Here is a 23,142-nt window from a genome sequence, read left to right as displayed (position 1 = left end):
TGGAAAAGTGTAATTCCCCAAAATAAAATTATTCTTTAAAATCAGCCTGCCTATGTTTCACTACAAGATACCCTAAAAATGTCACAGAAAGACAAAACACGTAAGGTGAAATCCTGGCCTTGCTGAAATCAATGGGAGTTTTGCCACTGACTTCACTAGGGCCAGGATTTCACACCTAATTCTCTGACTGGCAGCTTTCTCCTTTTCCAGTTTAAAAACATGGAAACATTAACATGCTAGACATATACACTGCCTAATTTTTCTCTCAGGACCTCATGTCAGGGGCTGGTCTACACTACAAAGTTAGGTCATCTTAACTACATTGCTCAGGGTTGTGAAAACTTTCACATCCTGTGTAATGTAATTAAGCCAACCTAAGCCCTGGTGTAGACACTGCTAGGTCAAGCTAGCTACCTCTTGGAGAGGCAGATTATCTACAGCAAGGGAAGAACCCCTCCACTGCTATAGTAAGTGTCCACACTACTGTGTCGCAGCTGCAGCGATGCAGCTGTGCCACTGTGGCGTTTCTAGTGTCAACATACCCCTGGTTTTACACTGGTGTAACTCCATTGACTTCACTAAAGTGTCTCCCAACTTACACAGCATAAATGAGAGTAGATCAGACCCATATTGTCCAGTACTGTTGTCATATCAAACAAATGAGGAGATGAGGCCAGCCACATCAGTGTCATTATTAATTAGCTGCTTCCGAGCCTGTGGGGGTGGCACTAAGGAGGGCCATGCCCATGTGACAGCTTAATGGACATCTGGGCCTTATGAAAGGACTCAGAGAGATCCATCTGGAAGTTGGAGCCACTATGAGTAGGAAACTTCCTGTGGAAGGCCCTGAACCCTAGTCTGCAGGAGGCTAAATACTCTAGGGGTCCCACTGCTCTATACCAGAGCAGGGAAGGACACAAGGAACAGAGCCCAGGAGAGGCTGAGAATAGTACTCCAGGGGAATCAGACTGGGGTCTGAATGCTTGATCCCAGAGCCAGAAAGACTCGCCCAGCTAACCCACAAAAGGGCTGGGAACAGGGCCCAGAGAGTGAACTAAAGAGAAGCCCCTCAAGGGCAGAAGAACATTTTTGTTTGTTGGGACTTTTTCAGTTGGACTTTCCCTACTCTGGAAGGGGATAAGTTTTGTTTTGTTATTTGGTTGGAGGGTTAAGCCACCTCTCCAGAACAAACCGGAGAGGTCTGGCAAGCCAAGAAAATCCACCCTTGGGAGGGAAACTGAGGCAGGGACTTCCTGCCCTGCCATGCTTGGCCAGCAGGGAATACTATAGAGCAACCACAACCCACAACAGGTCCTAATTTCACTTACTTAACTTATGCAAAAAGTCATCCCTAAATTAATAGGTTTACTTACATGAATAAAGTAAGCAAGATTTGGTAAAAGAGTACTCAATAGAAAAAAGATGTGAGAAAGTCCATGGTTACAGGTATAGTGGATGGGGAGGGATTTCAATACAGGCCAGTTATGCACAGCAAGTGGCCCAAACTAAAAATACCTAATCCATGCTCCCATGCCCCTCCAAAGTAACCGGATCCAAACTGCATGGCACAGACCCACATATGTAATATACGTAAACAGAGCTAAGCAATGGGTTCAGGCATGAGATCCACGACTTGGAGCAGGTACATTCCCAGATGAGACAGCATCACAATGACACACATATTCATCTAACTATTTCTTTATCAGCCTTCTGACTTTTGGAGACACTATTCCAAAAGTATATTACAAAATTCCCATTGGTGGATATGTTTGTGGACTCCTCTACTAAACATGGATGAACATCTTTGAGAAGAAGAATACCATGTCCTTTTAAAAAATAATTCCATGGAGACTGATGAATTTCCTCTTCCAATTCTCATTCTTAAGGTTTTTTTACCAAAACGAACAAAAAAACCCAAACAAACCCAAAACAAACAAACAAAAAATCAAAAAGGAAGCCCCGGAAGATGTAGTTCTGATTAACCTCTACCAGAAATCCATAATCTGGATTTCAGTACTCCCCTCCAAGAGATAGATGCCTTTGGTAGGACAAATATCATTGCCAAAATGTTCACCAGCTTCTCACAGTTGCTTTGGCTGACGCCCGAAATAGGAGTGAAAGCATGACCTGGAGAAGTTCTTCCACTGGGTGGTGATCCATGTTGACAACTCTGGCTGCTAGGAGCATGCACACCCAAATGGCTCTGCTGGATGCATTGGTGGGGTCAAACCACTTCTGGTCAAGTCCCAAGGGATGAACAGACATGTTCTCTCACAATACACTATGAATCAAGCCCTAAAGCAGCCATGGCTACCAAAGGTGCTAAGAACCCTGAGTTATGCCCAAGAAACAGCAAGGTCTGACTTGGGTCTTCATAGTGTAGAGTGTACCTGCTGGCATGCATATGAGAGTTGAACAGCAATGAAGTGTGGATGCTCAAGCATGAGCTTAGAAAGAACAGGTCTGCAACAGATCTGGGTTTATTATCCAGTGTAGAGATACCCTAACCCTCAGGTTGAGGCAGATATTGACCTAAGGCCACTAAAAAGAATTTGGCAACTCTGTCCACATATCTATTCAAGGGACACCATCATAGGACCTAATCACATCAGCCACACCATCAGAGGCTCGTTCACCTGCACATCTACCAATGTGATATATGCCATCATGTGCCAGAAATGCCCCTCTGCCAAGTACATTGGCCAAACTGGACAATCTCTATGCAAAAAAATAAATGGACACAAATCAGATGTCAAGAATTATAACATTCAAAAACCAGCCGGAGAACACTTCAACCTCCCTGGTCACTCAATTACAGACCTAAAATTCGCAATTCTCCAACAAAAAAACTTCAAAAACAGACTCCAACGAGAAACTGCAGAATTGGAATTAATTTGCAAACTGGACACCATTAAATTAGGCTTGAATAAAGATTTGGAGTGCATGGGTCATTACACAAAGTAAAAACTATTTCCCTATGCTAATTTTTCCCCTGCTGTTACTCATACCTTCTTGTCAACTGTTTGAAATGGGCCATCCTGATTATCACAACAAAATTTTTTTTTCTCCTGCTGATAATAGCCCACCTTAATTGATTGGTCTCATTACAGTTGGTAGGGCAACACCCATTTTTTCATGTTCTCTGTGTATATATATCTTCCTACTGTATCTTCCACTGCATGCATCCGATGAAGTGGGTTTTAGCCCACAAAATCTTATGCCCAAATAAATGTGTTAGTCTCTAAGGTGCCACAAATACTCCTCGTTTTTTTGCTGATACAGACTAACACGGCTACCACTCTGAATGGGATTTGTTGTTTTCCCCCCTCTGCCCCATGGAGATGGTGATATGGCAAAAGAGTTATTTTGTTATGATATCCTAAATCACTTTCCTGTGCAGAGTGAGTTATAAGAGCAAAAAGACTTTTTGGCCGGTATAATTACATTTATATTATAGCTTTTTCTGGCATAGCTGTTTTGCTTAGGGGTGTGATTTTTTTAACACTTCTAACCGGCATAGCCATGCTGACAAAACTTTTAAATGTTGACCATTATTTATTTACACCACTGTAAATCTGCAGTGACTTTTGTTGAAGTGGAGTTACTCCAGATATACACCAGTGTGAGATCATTATCTGCCCCATTGTGAGAAGACTGGCAAAGCAAGAATAGCAGGCAAGAAATCAGTCATGCAGCTAATATCTTTGACACACTCACTTTCTCAGAGAGAAACCCTACCTGTTATAAAATGGAAATATAACATATTTTGGATATATGCATCATGATATGAAGTATCCTCAATTCCCCATAATCTAACATTGTTATCACTGTCTACACTAATAATATTCCAGTAATACATGTGAAGATTCTTTTTTCTTACTAAGAAAGAAAATACATTAAAACATGTTTGCTTTGACAAATCATTCTAATCTTATTTTTAAATATAAAAAATGCTCCCAGTCACAAAATATGTCTGCTTCTGGAGGGTGTTTGGAGCCTTTTCCTTCATACTGCTAATTGGAGAATTAAAACAAAACAAAACACCCCAAACCACCTCTTAAGCATAGACCATTGTTTTAGATACATTCTGAAATTATTTTGAAATGTGAAAAAAACAAACACTCTCATGGTGGAATTTCCCTTAAATACCCTACTAAGACAGTATATCGTTACTGCCATTCTCATTTTTCCTCAAGAAGACTCTATGATGATACCATTCATCTAAAAGATCATGACTGGTGGCTTGAATATTTGCAGTTCAGGCTGCTAAAGCCTTCAAAAACAAAACAAAAGGATAGACTAAAGGCCGCATTGCTACATGTTTGCTAAAAATATCACCTATGCTCAGTTTATATGAAAGCAAAATCCCTCATTGATATTCAACACGATGCTGAAAACAGCCTATGTGCAGCATGCAATGGCAGGTCTCTACCTCAACAAAAACATCTATAGCCAATATGCTTTACAAAAAGCTTTTACAGATGCTTAGTGTAAATGTTTAAAACGTTCCTGTAGGTGTTTAAAATGTATGTCATTGATCATTCGGGGAAGAAGGGACCTTTCTGTGATCTGGATAAAAGTAAGGCAGCTTTGCCACTGCATTTGACCTGACCCAGTTGGCTCCCTTACCTACTCTTACACTAATCCCCTCCCCTTCGGAGATATTTCCTGAAACTCTTTCCCCCGGCCTGTGCCTTCGCCCGCCCTCATTAACATCGCAGGCACCAACAGGTTAGAGTGCTGAGCGCACAGGAGTGTAGCCTGCAGCACACAGCAGGGGACTGTCCCTACCACTCCAGCAGCATTATTAACCCTCGCCCCGGGAAGGGGCATTGATTTGGGGGACCGTAGTAAGGAGGGAGCCGCTGAAAACTCTCTTCGGACTGCAGCACAAGTCGTGAGCGATACACTGAGCAGATGATCTCGCAAGCGCGGACCCTGGGAGGAGGAAGTGACTGACCCTTCTGAGGCAGGGGCCAGCCGGAGGGAGAGGAAAGGAATGGCTCTAGCTTGCCCCTACACAGGCTATCCCCAAGCTGTGACCGGCGAAAGGGAGAAGACCGAGGCAAGTACACAGGTACCAGTGTAGGCTCTTGCTGCTGCTAACCTGCCCAGCCCGGCGCGCCAGCTGCACCGCCACCTCCATACACTCCTGCCAGGGGTCCCCTCCGGCCGCAGCCCCCAGCCCCTCCTCTTCGCAGGGCTTCATCGCAGCTCCTCCCGCCGCCTCTTCGCCTGCGCACCGCACGCGGCAGGCAGCTCCCGGGGCTCCCTGTCAATCTCACTGCCGAGGAGCACAAGTGGGAGGGTGGGGGCCGCGCTCCAGCTCCCCCCGAACCAATCAGATTTGCTCGGAAACTCCTCCGGCTTCTGCCCCGGGCTGCTGTAGCTGGGGGGAGGCGAGCGGGCAGGTTCCAGCGGCCGCAGGCTGCTGCTTCCAGCGGCCGGGTGTCTGTCGTGCTGCTGCCGCCTTCCCCCGCTCTCCTCCACCCTCTTACCCCCGCCTTTCCTGTTTCTCTCCTCCTCCCTCCTCTCTTCCCCCTTCCTCCTGTCCCCGGTGCACAGGGGAGGGACTGCGCCTGTCACTCTCTCCCCCAGCGCCGCCTCTCTGCGGTGAGAGCCTGCCTACACAGCCTGCGGGCGGGAGCGGGGCGAGAGGGCCTGACGCTGCCGCTGGGCGGGCTGCCGCTGCCGCTCAAAGCCTGCGGGCTGCTAGTCTGAGCTCTAGCGGCTGCCGGGGAGGTAAGCCGCTCGCTAGCGATGACTCAGTGATGTGGAGAACAGGATGTGGCGGAGAGCAAGTCATAGTGGTTACTTGCTTTGATCTGCCACCTGGCTCATAAACCTTGCGAGCTGCACGTAATCGCTCCCCTTTGGGCAGTTTGAAGACAGGCTCGGACAGCAACACTCGCTCTTCTCGTTGCAGGGATGGGCATGCCAAGGATTAATATCCACTGAATCTAATAGTGTATAACCTTGATGATCTGAACCCCTCGTTGATCCCCAGCTCCCTGTTAATTGAGATGAGGTCTCTTGTCCCCCAATGTCTATTAATTATAGCAGTCTCCTTTTGGTCCAGCTCTCACCCTTTAATTTTCCCCACCCCTTTGGTCTCTGGGCATAGGGTACTGCAATACCTATCTGTTTCCCCAGGCTTTTGAGAAGGGCGTGAGTTCCTGACTCACCTCCTGACAGGTGAGTTAAGAGTTTGCTATATTTGTAAGATATATTTATGTTTTTAAATGTTAACCCTCTAAGAACATTGCTGGATGGACATATTGTAGACATTCTATTATAAATACATGTCTTTCATAATAAATCCTCAGCAAATATGTTAGAATCAGTCATGTATTTAGTATAAAAATCTTATTAGATATACAGTTAGCTTTAGTAGGATTTCTACTATATTTTATATGCAAAGCTATTTAAAACAACCTTTCTGTGGCTTTACCAGGTCCCCAGGTATTTGCTCCCTAGACAAAGTGGATAATGTATGTATTAGACAATCAACACTCACTAAATATTTTGCTGCACTACTCAGCTGTCTGTTCTGCCTATATAGTTTGACTGTTGTGAAAGAGATACCCTTTCACATTAAGGATTATATACTTGCTAATAAATCAGAAATAAAGGACAGATACTGAGTGGTAGACAGCCATTATTTTAGCTGTTTAGCAAATGCTCATGTTTTAGGCTGTAATATAACATTAACCACCCTATAGAAGAAAGGGGAATTATTCTGGAAAATTAGGAGATGTAAGCAAGGGGAATAGAGAGAAAAGAAGATGGCTCAGCCATTATGTCCAAGAATTTTTCAGTATTGAAGAATTAAAATGTGTGTATTGTAACAAATATATGGCTATGTAGATTTCTGAGTTGTCATGGTTGTACAACATAGTCCGCCGGAACTTCCCAATGACAAGAGGAACAGAACTAAAAACCTACTGGTCCAATAACGCAGGCCTCTACCACATAAACTAAAAGAAAATCTCTGTAAGCTAAAAACATGAGAGGACCTATGACACAAGGATGAGTAGTTCAGATACCATCTAGTAGAGGGCAGAGGCACACACTAATACACACTCCTAAGATAGCCAGTTCATTACAATATTTACACTGTCAAGCAAGAAGTTCAAATAAAATATTCTGGAATTTTTTGCTTTACATGTCAAAATAAGGCCTTTCCAAATTACTACTTTTGGAAGACTCAGTAGCTCAAGAAATTGCTAATGAGACGTAGAGACTTTGCCTCTAGTTATCAGTCCCGTCTAGCTGATTGTGAACAAAAGTTATTACCATCAAATATCTGTTCAGCAGCTAAAATGAAAAGAGTTGGTAGTTCCAGACCACATCCTAGAAGAAAGATGTTGGTAATCTCATCAAAGATGGCCACAGGGTTGAATGAGCACAGAGAAGGAATCATACTAATATGTTTTTTGGAAAAGAGTTGTGGAAATTTTCACTGTCATTCTGTACCTGTTCTGTGGTTAAAGGGCTTCATTTTCCAGGATTGTCAATTTGACGAGCTTTCAGAAACATTGATTTCAGTTGGAATAGAAATGACTACAAAAATGCCTGAGTCGTGAGCATATTTGAATTTTAAAAACATATTTGCAAATCACTAAACTTAGGCCTGGTCTATACTACAAAGTTAGGTCGGCTTAACTACATCGCTCAGGGCTCTGAAAAATTGCACGCCCTGTGCAATGTAATTAAGCTGACCTGAGTCATGGTGTAGACACCGCAAGGTCAATGGAAAAATTCTTCTATTGACCTAGCTACCACCTCTTGGAGAGGTGGATTTACTAAAATGACTGAAGAACTCCTTCCATCTCTGTAGTGTCTACGCTACAGTGGTGCAACTGCAGCACTTCAGTTGCGCTGTTGTCGTGTTTCTGGTGTAGACATACCCTTAGTCTTCTTTTTTAATTGAGGCCAATTCAGATATTTCTTGGGGGAAGGGAGGGAATTCTGGTCTCTGCTGCCCTCCCTTCAGGGACCCTATTCAGGTCCTCACTCATCTCCCACCCCTTTCTCCTGCTGGAAATCCAGCTCTCCCTTGGCTGGGGAGTCTCCCATGACCCATCTCACAGTGCATGAGCCGGTGCTGCCAGGAGTTGATCAGCAGACTCCCCTGTGCTCTGCCATACTGGAACAGTCTCCTCATGAGCGAGGTCACAACACTATTTGGCTGAGCTTTCCCTCCACCTGGATGGAGGGGTGACCAGGCCTAATTTGGGTGGCATTGCAACCCCATGCAAAACTGAATGTCTGAAGTTAAGCTCCTAAATCCATATTTAGGTGGCTAAATAAGTGACCTCATTTTCAAAAGTGCTGAGCACCCAGCAATTCCTTTTGATTAAGTAATAAAGATGGATCTTTTGATTCCCAGTTCTGTCCTCAATCCTTTAGACCATTTATATTAGTATGTACAGATTTCTGGAACAGGATGGTCTGTGAATACAAGCCTTTGTCAAGTTTCTTTAATCATCTTGAATGATCTGTTTTTCTTTCATTACTATCTCTATGTGTTATATGAACATACCACTGGTCCAGCAAGAGTGAACCTACTGTAGTTGAATATGATTATTCCACCTCTAAACCTTGTCTATGTAGGCATCGCATTTTCATGCTATGTTTCCACAGGCCACATCCCCATTTGTGCTGTCTGAGCCTGTTTTGCAGATCTTTTGCATGAAACCAGTTTTCTATTGCAATTAAATGTGGCATCATACTGAGCAGGAGGATTTGGTAACAACAAGTAGCATTTGAGGCTGGATTTGTACCAAGTCGCTTTGTCTTTCTTCACTCCACACTCACTCCTTGTTCTTAGAAATGAAAATACTGACATTCATGATTAGTTTTACAAATCTTTACACACATTCTTTTAAATTCAAAGTGTCAGATCCTCAGTCAAAGTGGACATAGAGCTGCACTAAAACAGGAGCTGGAAACTCCTCTTGCATGAAGGAATCTCTGGCTGGTGTAGTGCCATGGTAATGTAAGGGGCAGGAAGAGTGTGGCTGGAGCACCTTGTTTTCTGATGATCTTGAACAGAATGGCCACTAAGAAGTATTATTGCAATGGCAACATAAGTTTAAACAGTCCTAAGACTCCTTAGACTTATGCATGAACAAGCCCACAGTTGCCATCAGGTTTTGGGAGATGCAAAGGTGGCTTAAAGTCACTTTGCTCCTTGGCTTGGTTTCTGTGCTGAACACAGCTTCACTGGACCCGAGGTTCTGGCCCTAATTCTGTTTCTACACTGAGACAAACTGGATAAGAATATTTACCAGCAGTATTTAATAAAGACAGGTTACACCAGGGCTGGGCAAACTTTTTGGCCTGAGGGCCAAATCTGGGAATAGAAATTGTATGACGGACCAGGAATGCTCACAAAATTGAAGTTGGGTGCGGGATGGGGAGAGGGCTCTGGTTGGGCGTGCGGGCTTTGGGGTGGGGCTAGGGATGAGAAGTTTGAGGTACAGGAGGTGCTCTGGCCTGGGATCGAGGGGTTTGGAGAGCGGGAGGGAGATCAGGGCTGGGGCAGGTGGTTGGGGCATGGGAGAGGCTCAGGCGTGCAGGCTCTGAGCGGCGCTTACCTCAAGCGGCTCCCGGAAGCATTGGCATGTCCCTTTTCCGGCTCCTATGCAGAGGTGTGGCCAGGCAGCTCTGCATGCTGCCCCATCCGCAGGCACCGCCCCTACAGCTCCCATTGGAGTGCCAGAGGGGGCCATTGGAGCACGTAGGAGCGAGAGCAGGGCCGAGCCGCATGGTGTGGCCCCAAACCAGCGCCCCGGCTGGAGCGGGGCAAGCCCCAGACCCAGCTCCCCAGCAGGAGCTCACAGGCCAGCTTAAAACGGCTCGCAGGCCGGATGCAGCCCGCAGGCCGTAGTTTGCCCAACCCTGGGTTACACTTTGGCAAATAATAAGCAAATCTACAAAGATAGGGGGCTTCATGTTTTGAGAAGATACTTAAAGCAGGATTAAGATGGCTGCCTTTTTTTTTTTTACAGGTGATTTATGAAAGAAGATTTTTGTAGTTACTTAATTGACTGGCAACAGCAAAACAATACATTGGATCTTTCCTTCTATAATTCAGCAGTTATCTGTTTATTACTCTTATACAAAGCAGAACATTTCCTTCCTTGCTGCTCAGATCTGCTGCTGTGAAAATCTAGTAAGTGGATTCAGAAGTATCCTGAGAACAATTTTGGAAAATCCTGGACACTTGATGAAATCTGGTTTATGGGAAAGGGGGAAAATGCTCTTCACAAGAATTTTTAGGAGCTTTAGGGATAAGTCATCTCCAGAAGGGAGGATTTGATAGCATTCAGAAAGTGGGTAACTCCATCAGAGGCAGGAAAATTATCGTACTACTCCCTTCAATTTGGTGGTAGAATTTTAACAAAAGGCTCTTATAAGCCCTGGGGAGCCCCTCCAGCACACTGAATTGCAAAGATTTTAGGTATGTAGTGTAGTTGTAGCTTTGTTGGTCCCAGGATTTAGAGAGACAAAGTGGGTGAGGTAATATCTTTTATCAAACCAACTTCTGTTTCTGTTTTGAGGTGGCTTGAAAGTTGGTCTCTTTCATCAACAGAAGTTGGTCCGATAAAAGATATTACCTCACCCACCTTGTCTCTGTAAATAGAAGTATCAGTTGAATAAGCCATCATTTTTTTGCAAATTCACACTGGCTATGCAGCTGTTCAACTCATGCTGCACATTAAAAACAAACAAACAAAAAACTACAAGCTAATCAATTACTGTAAATAGTATTTTAAGAACCTCACAAATATTCTGTAGAAGTTGTAATATCTACAGACAAATAGCAAAACTTCCTACCATTTTCCTCAGGAAATTTTCACTGGCTCTTTATTATTACTCTGCTGATTACACTGAGTTTATCCAAATGTGTCTTAAGGCCCAATCCTGCAAGGGTTAAGGCACTACCTATGATGAGGTCCTGAGTGCCCTCAACTGCCATTTATTTCAGTGTGTATTGAAAGTGCTCTCCACCTTGCTGGATCAGGCCCTTAACAAACCTTTCATAATATCTAAGATCTTTCATAACTTCTAATCTTTCATAACTCCTAAACGCTGGCCAATTCCTCTCACATACCTCTCATCGTCTACGCACATTACTCTTATTTAAGCATGTCAGCACAAATAGTTTCATTTTGACTGGATCTGAAATACTGCTGTTTTATCGGGTAGTTCATTATTTGTGTGAATGCTCATCATCTTAGATTAGCTGCTCTTACAGGTCACTCTTCCTCCAGAGTCGCATAAGGGTCGTGCAGCTTCTTTCTTTTAGAAAATGAACGTCTGGTGAAGTGAAAACTTGTAACTCCTGACCTAAGTAGAAAAGAGACTGTAATTGTAGATCTCTCTCTCTCTCTCTCTTCCAGGAAGTAAAGCCTGAATTGATAATAGTTGTTGTTCAATTAGACGTGGTATTCTTTGTTTCCTGTTCTAACCAGTTGTGCAGCATTAATCAATGCCAGTGTTCTCTATGCCATCTGAAGTGGACTATCGTAGCCCTCTCAGTTGTACAGCACAGAAAGGAGGGTCACCCAAAGGTGAAACTACTATAACTGAAATTAATTTAATTACTCCTCAGCCCCAACTTTGCCATGTCCCTGTTTCACAGTAACTGTACACTGCAACAGATTTTACTACATTGGTGCAGTTATCACACAGAGAATCCAACATCCAATATCCCTTCAGAAATCAGCATGAAATATATGGGAATCATCATGTAAAATTCCCGGTCACTTCACAGGTTTAATGGATGATCTCTTAGTGGGAAACTAAATGGGAAAGCAAACTACTAAAAGCAGGACTATTAATCCCTCAGTGCAAAAGAGCACTTCCATAGATTCATAGATATTTAGGTCAGAAGGGACCATTATGATCGTCTAGTCTGACCTCCTGCACAACGCAGGCCACAGAATTTCACCCACCACTCCTACAAAAAAAACCCTCACACCTATATGTGCTATTGAAGTCCTCAAATTGTAGTTTAAAGACTTCAAGGAGCAGAGAATCCTCCAGCAAGTGACCCGTGCCCCATGCTACAGAGGAAGGCGAAAAACCTCCAGGGCCTCTTCCAATCTGCCCTGGAGGAAAATTCCTTCCCGACCCCAGATATGGCGATGAGCTAAACCCTGAGCATATGGGCAAGATTCATCAGCCAGATACTACAGAAAATTCTTTCCTGGGTAACTCGGATCTCACCCCATCTAATAGCCCATCACAGGCCATTGGGCCTATTTACCATGAATATTTAATTACCAAAACCATGTTATCCCATCATACGATCTCCTCCATAAACTTATCAAGTTTAATCTTAAAGCCAGATAGATCTTTTGCCCCCCACTGCTTCCCTCGGAAGGCTATTCGAAAACTTCACTCCTCTGATGGTTAAAAACCTTCATCTAATTTCTAGTCTAAATTTCCTAGTGGCCAGTTTATATCCATTTGTTCTTGTGTCCACATTGGTACTGAGCTTAAATAATTCCTCTCCCTCTCTGGTATTTATCCCTCTGATATATTTATAGAGAGCAATCATATCTCCTCTCAACCTTCTTTTAGTTAGGCTAAACAAGCTAAGCTCCCTGAGTCTCCTTTCATAAGACAAGTTTTCCATTCCTCGGATCATGCTAGTAGCCCTTCTCTGTACCTGTTCCAGTTTGAATTCATCCTTCTTAAACATGGGAGACCAGAACTGCAAACAGTATTCCAGGTGAGGTCTCACCAGTGCCTTGTATAACGGTACTAAAACCTCCTTATCCCTATTGGAAATACCTCTCCTGATGCATCCCAAGACTGCATTAGCTTTTTCACAGCCATATCACATTGGCGGCTCATAGTCATCCTATGATCAACCAATACTCCAAGGTCCTTTTCCTCCTCCGTTACTTCTAATTGATGCATCCCTAGCTTATAACTAAAATTCTTGTTATTAATCCCTAAATGCATGACCGTACACTTCTCACTATTAAATTTCATCCTATTACTATTACTCCAGTTTACAAGGTCATCCAGATCCTCCTGTAGGGTATCCTTGTCCTTCTCTAAATTGGCGGTACCTCCCAGCTTTGTATCATCTGCAAACTTTATTAGCACATTCCCACTTTTTGTGCCAAGGTCAGTAATAAAAAGATTGGTCCCAAAACCGATCCTTGAGGAACTCCACTGATAACCTCCCTCCAGCCTGACAGTTCACCTTTCAGTAGGACCCGTTGTAGTCTCCCCTTTAACCAATTCCTTATCCACCTTTCAGTTTTCCTATTGATCCCCATCTTATCCAATTTAATATTCCCCATGTGGCACAGTATCAAATGTCTTACTAAAATCTAGGTAAATTAGATCCACTGCGTTTCCTTTGTCTAAAAAATCTGTTACTTTCTCAAAGAAGGAGATCAGGTTGGTTCGGCACGATCTACCTTTTGTAAAACCATATTGTATTTTGTTCCATTTACCATTGACTTCACTGTCCTTAACTACCTTCTCCTTCAAAATTTTTTCCAAGACCTTGCATGCTACAGATGTGAAACTAACAGGCCTATAATTACCCGGATCACTTTTTTTCCCTTTCTTAAAAATACGAACTATGTTAGCAATTCTCCAATCATACAGTACAACCCCTGAGTTTACAGATTCATTAAAAAATCTTCCCTAGCATCACAGCTACTGACTTTCTCCATTGTTATTAAATAGGGTGACCAGACAGCACGTGTGAAAAATCGGGACAGGGGGTGTGGGGTAATAGGAGCCTACATAAGAAAAAGACCCCAAAATCGGGACTGTCCCTATATAATCAGGAAATCTGGTCACCCTATTATTAAAGCACTTTAGGGTGGTCCCTTACAGATGCTCTTTTATCTACCATGGGATTAGTCATATGAAAATTTTCGTTACTTTTTCTAGCCATTGTTACTAAAGCTTTGATGAGTGTATTGTTCTTATTAAAGATGAGGTTTGTAACTGGGGTGCTTGCAGTTGAGAGCACTGTTCCCTCTAAGCTGTGCATGTGTGCAGGCGCATGCAGATCTTAAACCCCGCGCACACGGTGAAACACCGCATGCACAAAAATTTGCACAGAAGCACAACAATTTGCACAAAAGACATTTTTTGCGCACACGGCCTGTCAAAAATTAGAGGGAACATTGTTTGAGAGATGTTCTGGATAATAAGGCTTTTAACATGCAACCAACTGTGTTAAAATGCTCACTTGAAATTACAATGATAGTTTTTAATACCTTATAAAAAGAATGTTTAGGGCCAGATTTTGGCTTTTCCTGTTGGGTGTGGAAGAGGAAGAGGTAAATTACAAGGAGATTTGCTTGACTACCACACCTCTAGAGGAATTGTGGAGATATCAACAAGAGACCCATTGTTTATACTCCCTGCTCACAAGCAAAGAGGTATTCATAGCCCAACCAGTGGCTCTTCGCCTACTTCTACACTAAAGTTACACTAACTGGAGTGCATGCATACACCCTCCTCTTAAAGGGTGTTCACTTCCCCAGCGCTCACAGATATATTCTGATTGCCTCTGCAGGCTGACAGAATGCTCCAGGGAACTACTCCTGGTGCAGTGTTCTCCCTAATGCTGCAAATTAGTCACAATCTAGTCTTAAACATTTAGGGCAGAATTCTGCTCTCAGATCTATTCTGGGAGCTCCTCGTACATATAGAGAGATCAGAATATTGGATTCAAGATCTGCCAGGCAGCTCTGATGGCAGAATTGTACCCTTCACTATTTTCTACCCCAGACATAAAAAAAATATAAAATTAACCCTGCTATAGGAGTGGGAGAGCAGCCTCTGCCCTGGGAAAAGGCACAGGGTGTTTGCCCCAGGGCAGTCTGCAAAGCAGGCAGCTGGAAGCACTGGGACTTCAGCAGCAGGGAAGGAGAAGCAGTCCCACGTAGCGGGGGAGGGTGGGGGAGCCTCAGCCCACAGCCAGCTGCCCTGCTGCTCCCTCCCCCCATGCTGCATGGACACTCAGGTGAGTGCTGCCACCACGGTGAGCTGCTGCCTCCTTGCTGCTTGGCCTCCTGGCAAGAGGTGGCCAAAGTCCTTTCCCAGAGTCTGCAGCGGCCATTCTGGATGGGTCCCTTCGGAACATTTAACTGTTGCTAAATGTTGCTGAAATCTGTGTGTGGGGAGGCATATGACCCCATGTGCCCCCACCCATGCGTCACCTAATAATGTGGAGGATCTTGTGGGAGCCAAAGAAAATCATAAATCAAATTGGCTCTCTATTCCTGGTGACCCCTAATCTTGGTAATGTAGCTCAGATGGACTTCCCCAATGTGGCTGCCTGATACCTCTTTAAAGGGAGGTTTCCCTCTGTAGAAAGGCTCTGTGGACTAGGTAATTCAGCCTCAGACTGGGAATGTATTATCTTCCCCAGGTAATCTCTGTGGGTCTTGGGGGAAGGGGGGAGGCCTTGGGGTGGGCAATGTTTGTTTTCCTTGTCCTTGCCCTAACAAATGCAGGGTTGTCCATAGACTGCTCACTCCTTGTCCTTCTCCCTGCATGGTGCTCAACCTTTTGAAGAACGCTTTGCAGAATCCTAATTTATTCAGGCCTAATTTAATGGTGTCCAGTTCACAAATTAATTCCAGTTCTGCAGTTTCACGTCTCCTCTGCCATGTACATTGGTCAAACCAGACAGTCTCTATGCAAAAGAATAAATGGACACAAATCTGACATCAGGAATTATAACATTAAAAACCAGTCAGAGAACACTTCAATCTCCCTGGTCACTCAATAACAGAACTAAAAGTAGCAATTCTTCAACAAAAAAACTTCAAAAACAGACTCCAACATGAAACTGCAGATCTGGAATTAATTTGCAAACTAGACACCATTAAATTAGGCCTGAATAAAGACTGAGAGTGGTTGGGTTATTACAAAACCTGATTTCCCCCATACTAGTTTCCCCCTACTGTTACTCACACCTTCTTGTCAACTGTTTGAAATGGCCTACTCTCATTACCACTTCAAAAGTAATTTTTCCTCCCTCGGTATCCTACTGTTAATTGAATTGCCTTGTTAGACTGACCTCCTACTTGGTAAGGCAACTCCCATCTGTTTATGTGCTGTGTATTTATACCTGCGACTGTATTTTCCAATTCATGCATCTGATGAAGTTGGTTATAGCCCATGAAAGCTTATGCTCAAATAAATTTATTAGTCTCTAACATCTTTATGCTCTCCCTCCCAATATCTAGTTGATAGTACTCACCCTCTTAACTAAGTTCTAATCTTTTGTTTTACATTTGCCTTTTTTGTGGTGGTTGCACCAGGCACACACTGAGAGAAAGCATTTTGCATGACAATATAATTTGTTATTTCTTATTTCTGCAATCAGATATACTTAAAATATTATTTTGTGTACCTTATTCAGTGCAGATTCTCAATAAAATGAGAAATAAACAAAACAAAACTATATATTGTTGTGGCCCAGTCCTGCCCACTGGAGACAATGGCAAAACTTTCATTAAGTTCAAAGGCAGAAGACTCTGGTCTTTATAGTGGTTTGTGTTGCAGCTCCTTTGTGTGGAGTGGACACACAAAGATAGGGGAAGAGAGTGTAGTACTACTGAAAAGGTGATGGACTGATAACCCTGGAAACTGAAGTAGTTTATCTGCAGAACAGCCACTACACTGACAGCAGTAGTAAAATCTCTCCACACTTCTCTGCCCTCCTAAGCTCTACTTTTTCCTCTTACCACTGCTCTAGTTCATTGTGTTGTTTTTCTTCTGCTGTTACAGATTGTCAGCTGACAGGACGTAGGAACTGCTATGTTGGATCAGACCAGTGGTCTATCTTATCGACTATCTTGTCTCTGACAGTGACCTGTAAAAGCTACTTCTGAGGACTGTGCTGCAGTAGACAGTTATGAGAAAATCTGTCCTCAAGGAAAGTTTCCTTCTGGTCTCCAACAGATATATGTTGACCTAAGCCCTAAAGCATTAGGGTTTATATCCCCTCCAAAGTTCATTTGTTTTTAATAATTACTATTATAACTTTGGCTATTCTTGTTATCCATGAAAATGTCTACTCCTTTTTTGAATCCTGGGAAGCACGTGGCCTCAACAGTATACTGTGGCAATGAGTTTCACAGTCAAATTTGCATTGTGTGAAAAACTATTGCCTTTTATCAGCTTTGAGTATTCAGATTTCAATTTAATTGACTCTCTCTCCCCTTGCTCTTCTTCTTATGAAAAGGGATGAATAGAAGTTCCTCTTTTACCTTCTGTATACTATCTAGGACACTTTGCATACCCTTTTATTTGTTTCCTGTCTAAGATGAACAGTCTCAGGGTATATGAACACTAAGGATCCTGTCTACATAGTTAGGCTGGAATAGCCCCTTAAGTGTAGATGCTGCCTACACCGACAGGAGTTTTTCTGTTGATGTAGGAATACCACTGCTCTGAATGACATTATCTACATTGGCATAAGCACTTTTCTGTTGATGTACAGTAGAACCTCAGTTACAATTGACCGGTCAACCACACACGTCATTTGGAACATGAAGTACGCAATCAGGCAGCAGCTGAGACAAAACAAGAAAAGCAAATACAGTACAGTGCTGTGTTAAATGTAAACTACTAAAAAAATCAAGGGAATGTTTTAAAAAAAAGATTTGACATGGTAAGGAAACTGTTTCTGTGCTTGTTTCATTTAAATTAAGATGGTTAAAAGAAGCATTTTTCTTCTGCATAGTAAAGTTCCAAAGCTGTATTAAGTCAATGTTCAGTTGTAAACTTTTGAAAGAGCAACCATAACATTTTGTTTAGAGTTATGAATATTTCAGAGTCATGAACAACCTCTATTCCCCAGGTGTTCGTAATTCTGAGGTTCTACTGTAGCTGTGTCTACACTGGGATTTTTGTTGGCATAGCTATGTTGGTCAAAGGTGTTTTTTTTTCACACCCTTACTGATGTAGCTATGCCAGCATAACTTTCAAGTGTAGACCATGTTGCCATCTTTTCAGTCTTTCTTCACTGAAGAGGTTTTTTTTTAATACCCCTAATCATTCTTGTCACCCATCTCTGAACTGTTATACCATCGTATTTCTGTTATATCTTTTTTGAGACCAGGACTGAAAAACAGTATTGCACTCACCTGCCCACTCCCTCTTCACTGTTGGTAACATGTGTCCTAATCCCAGACAATCCTAATCCCCACTTCACCCACTATTATCTCTGCCCCTCTTCCCCATCTTCTTACTCTACTCTCTCTAACCTGATTCCCCTCTCCCTCTTCCTTTCATCTGCTCCTTCAGGAATGTTCAACTGAGCTAAAAAACAAAATAAAGTGATACCATCAAGACAAATAGATAATGAACCCAGCAATCTTCTTATTGTAACCCTCATCCTCCCATTCCTCTTTTCTCCTTCCTGTATTGTGTGGTATTCTCACTCATGGTATCATGTCTAAAATTAGATGCATCTCCCTTATTTGGCCTCTAAAGTATCTAGCATACTTACACACTCTAAAAATAGTAATAGTAATGTGCACCCACTCTGTCTTGAAGAGAACCACTGAAGACTGAGAGAGTTTTTCAGTCTCCAGGATCTGTTTAATTATTTGTCTCTCTGTTGAGACTGCCACAAAAGGTAAGAAATACTACAATTTGTGATTGGAGGCTTTTATGATGTGGACACATCTCAGCAGGAAAACTGATGGACAACACCTCACTCATTTCTCATAGGCCATTGAACTGCCAGCTGATGGTAACAACTTCTGGGCAGTAGCTATCTGTTTTCCCCCTCTTGTTCTTGATAATCCACGACAGTGAACCATGCTTAAAACACAGAAGAAATTGAGTAGTAAATACATTCCTCAAGCTGATTGTGCACAAAGGAGAAAAATAAGGTTTGGAAACATGGTCTGGAGAAGAACCTATTGCAGATGAGGCAACAGTTTCACTGCATATGATTTACAAATTGGAAAAGATTCCTGACTTTAAAAAATTGACTGGTACTTTCTGATTCCAGGCTCAAAAATTGAAAGACAATAAAGATTGAGGAGACATCTGTGTTACAGATGGGAATCAGATTAAAGAAGTGAGGTGGAATTAGTATGGGGGAAGATCAGAGTTTGATGGATTGTTACAGGAGCATGTGAATTTTAAAAAGAGAATTTAATCCCTGGATAATCAATCTCATTCTCATAAAGATATTAGGGCAGTCTATGGGTGAAAAGGACACAGTCTCATCCTTTAATCTTTGTGAAAAATGGCTACACTTGAAGTATTATAGGTTGCATCAAACTAATCCTTTGCCCAGAACTCTTCTGACATAAGAAATCAATGGTGCTACTCCACAAATATGGCTGAAAACAAAAATGCTATGGGTCGTATTCACTGTTGGCATAAACAGATGCAAATCCACTGAAGTCAATACAATTTATCCATGTATGTCAGCATTGAATTTGACCCGCTGTTCATATCAAGCTTAATTAGAAACAAAGAAATGGAGATAAAAATGTTTGTCAAGCAACTGACTAATAGGGTAGGGGAAAATATTTCTTTATGACTTTCTAACAATGAAAAGTAAATATCACAATGGCATTTGAGATGTTTACTATTACAGATAGTAGTACAGATCTGTGCCAATAATGTATGCTGTTAACATGCCTTGGATGAGAATATTTTCCAGTTAAAAAAAAAATGAGACTTTCAACATTTACTATAACCTGTGGCATGCAAATACACTTCTTAAATATAAGCAAACATTTTCAACAGGCTATACTAGTTTTGGGTGCCCAAGCTGAGATACCTTGGGCCTGATTTTCAGAGGTGTGCACCTGCAGCTCCCACTGACTTCATTTGGGACTCCCTAAAATTGAGTTACCCAAAATCAATATCCACTTTTCCAAATATTGACCTTAGTGTGTGTGATGGGACAAATATCCTGCTATTCCTGTCTAACTTACAGCTTTTTGCAAGGATTTGGGGGGATTTTTCAGGCCCGCAGGACCGGTGCTAGTTTAAGCAAATTTGGACCCCTTCCACAGGCAATGCCCAAAATCCAGTTGTCACATTCCAGGATGCAGTCCAGACCAGTAAGAGATTGAGTCACCACCTGCCCCAGAACCTTCAGTGCCTCAGTGTTTTGCTTTTGTAGCTCCCACCCTGGGCAACTCACAAACAGCATAATAGCATGTAGGTCAAACTCTGGTGTCTGTGTATAATACACCCCTGACCCAGCAGTTCTCATCTCAGCAGCCCGTCAGTCACACTCTGGTTTCCACCAGCTTTGGTTACTACTTGCAGGGTGGCCCCCACACACTTCCAATCTCGAATTTCTCTCAAAATATATGTTCTGCATTGTTCAGCCATTTCCTGGGTAGTTCAGATATTAGAGGTCCGTTGCCCCTGTAAAGGGTCAGTATGCAACAGTTTGCTACTTTTACTGGAGCTATCCAAACAGTTCAGTTTAAACACACTTTATTAGCTTTGATTAAAAAAAATCAAATTTATTTAACTACAATGAGAGAGATTTCAAGTGAATACAAGGTATTAAAGTCAGAAATGGATACAAGAGAAATAATGATAAAACGCTTTCTAGTAGCTAAATCTTAAGCTAGACTTGGTGCAAGGTAGTATCCTTACCACAGGTTCTCAGCAACAGTGCTAACCAAATTTTCAGGTCAGGAACTCCCCCAAAGTCAAAGACCTATTTCCTTTGTCTTCTTAGGTGGGTGAGAGAGAAATTGGGAGAGAAGTCTTGGAGTGTTTTTGCCCCTTCCTTATAGTCTAGTAACCCTTTCAAATGCATTTTCCTGAGGGTTGTCCCTAGATAAAGTTCCTTCCAGCTGTGAGCACTGAGACATGGAGTCTCCTGGTGAAATAAATTGGTTAGTCTCTACGGAGCCACAAGTACTCCTTTTCTTTCTGGTGAAAGAGGTTAGATGTGGCTGTTTCCTAAAATGCAGATCCATCTGTTCCTACCCCCCTTCATTGCCAGAGAATGGCCACTTGACACGTGGTTGGCAATTAACTTTGATGACACCTGGCTAGAGGCATCAGTTTGTCCTTTGTCTTTGACAAACCAATTTACCCACTCCTCAGACTTGTCCAGTAAACATATTGTAGTCATAATTTCATCTTATGTTCAGAACTCTTAATATGCATTTCATACAAACATTTTTACACAAAGATTATTGTTACAATAGTGTGTAGGGTGTGAATACAGGGGTGCTTTTGGTCACACCAGTGTTTATTCTTCTTCCTCCATCTGTCTCAAATTGCTCTGCCATGCCAGCTATGCAGAATTGAACAAGGATATGTAGTTCAGTGGATAGAACTTTAGACTAGGAATTCTGGTTCTCCTCCTGGCTTTGTCATTTACTTGCTATATTACTTGCTATACTTGCAACTCCCCTGTGCTTCAGTTTCCCATCTATAAAATGGGAATGGTACCTATCTCTGTAAAACGTTTGAGATCTCTGGGTCTAAAAAGCTCTATATAAGTGTTAAATTATTATAAAGTCTCATTATAAATTATTATGGAGTTGGGGAATAGGGAGTGTGTCCAGAAGGAGTTAAGGAAGGGCTGGAGATCTTCAAAGTTTTCATTTGGTGAACCACCTGGGACAGATCCTTTCATGGGCCATCTCCTTTCATACCCCTTATATGTCTGGTTGTTCCTTCTGCATGCTGTTCAGTGGGATCCTCTTCCTTCTCTCTTCCACTTTCAATGGGAGGTCCAGAGAAGTCCATCCTTTACCCCTTTCTCTTACCCTTCTGCAGAAGAACCTAAGTGGCTTAGGAGCATAAGTCTTACCAAGTTGTTTAAATGCCCTTGAAAATACCACCCCTTTTGCCTCTAGAGGCCCTTATCTTCTCCTATGGCTTTAACTACTAGATTTAGGAACAATCAATAAACACCCATTGTTTTATGTTCTCTGTGTATATAAATCTCCCCACTGTATTTTCCACTGAATGCATCCGATGAAGTGAGCTGTAGCTCACGAAAGCTTATGCTCAAATAAATTGGTTAGTCTCTAAGATGTCACAAGACCTCCTTTTCTTTTTGCGGATACAGACTAACACGGCTGCTACTCTGAAACCAATCAATAAACAAAGACATTTCCAGATTTCAGGGAAACACAGTATCCTGCTCATACTGTCTATAATGGGATAGAGAAATACCTGAGAGATACCTCTTGTCTGACTTTTCCCCACTGCAGTGCTTCCCACCAAGGCTTCCATTTGCCATTTGAAAAATGGGTATCCAGATCAAAATGAAGTCAGATATTTTTACATCAAATTTGTAAAATATGATCATAATTATAAAAGGGCATATGGAAAATAACATGTGCCCTTCTTTAAGTGAACTGAGCCAGTGACTGGTGTCAAGAAGTGTCTTCTTTGAAGACTGCACAGCGGTTCTTTCTTTATTCAGCATCAGTTCGTCATGTTAGTACAGTGATTCCCTGAGATGCCATGGTAACAGGGCAATGTAATGGGCCATGAGAGTGATTCCTGGAGGGTTGTGTGGCTGATCCTGAGGATGAGGGAAACAAGGGAGACCTCACAAGGAGAGGGTGAGTGGCAGCTAACATGGGCCTTACTAAAAGGCCACAGTTTGTGTGCATGTGCTTGTGTGCAATATTGCCAACCCCAAATATTCAGTGTGCACATGTGCGCTTGTGTGCAAGTCAACCCCATTCATTGTGTGCATGTGCTTTTGTGTGCAATACTGTCAATCCCAACTATTCAGTATGTATGCATATGCACATGCACACATGCGTGTGCAATATTGCCAGCCCTAAGCATTACATGTGCATGCATGCATGCTCGTGTGCCCATGTACTTGTGTGCAATATTGCCAACCCCATTCAACGTGTGCGCATGTGCACTTGTGTGCAAGTCAAACCCAAGCATTCAGTTGTCCATGTGCTTGCATAAAATACTGTCAACCCCAAGTATTCAGTATCTGTGTGTATGTGAACATGCTTATGTGCAATATTGTCAACCCCAAGCATTCAATGTATTTGTGTATATGTGCAAAATTATCAGCCCCAAATATTCAAAAACCATGAGTGAGTTTAAAAAATAAATCATGACTGGCTAAAAAATAAAGAGACTTTTAAAAAGTAA

The 23,142-nt window shown here is 42.5% G+C and overlaps 1 protein-coding gene and 1 long non-coding RNA gene across 3 annotated transcripts in view; one reads left to right on the top strand and one right to left on the bottom strand.

Annotated features, from left to right (window-relative positions):
• The window catches only part of IMPA2 (inositol monophosphatase 2), a 27,250-nt gene extending 21,745 nt beyond the window's left edge, over nt 1-5,505 (bottom strand). The window contains exon 1 of the mRNA XM_048840236.2: nt 5,108-5,505. Coding sequence (XP_048696193.1) covers nt 5,108-5,209 — 102 coding nt within the window. The 5' untranslated portion in view covers nt 5,210-5,505. The remainder of the gene's footprint in view (nt 1-5,107) is intronic.
• On the top strand, nt 4,712-23,142 carry LOC125632308 (uncharacterized). Of its 2 annotated transcripts, XR_007355263.2 has the most exons (4): nt 4,712-5,077; nt 6,125-6,195; nt 10,017-10,180; nt 16,795-23,142. It is a non-coding gene; the product is annotated as an uncharacterized LOC125632308 (long non-coding RNA). The 2 variants fall into 2 exon arrangements; XR_012667005.1 differs by lacking the exon at nt 10,017-10,180.

Source organism: Caretta caretta, chromosome 2, assembly GCF_965140235.1.
Source record: "Caretta caretta isolate rCarCar2 chromosome 2, rCarCar1.hap1, whole genome shotgun sequence".
NCBI lineage: Eukaryota > Metazoa > Chordata > Testudines > Cheloniidae > Caretta > Caretta caretta.
This window is presented reverse-complemented; position numbering and strand designations above follow the sequence as displayed.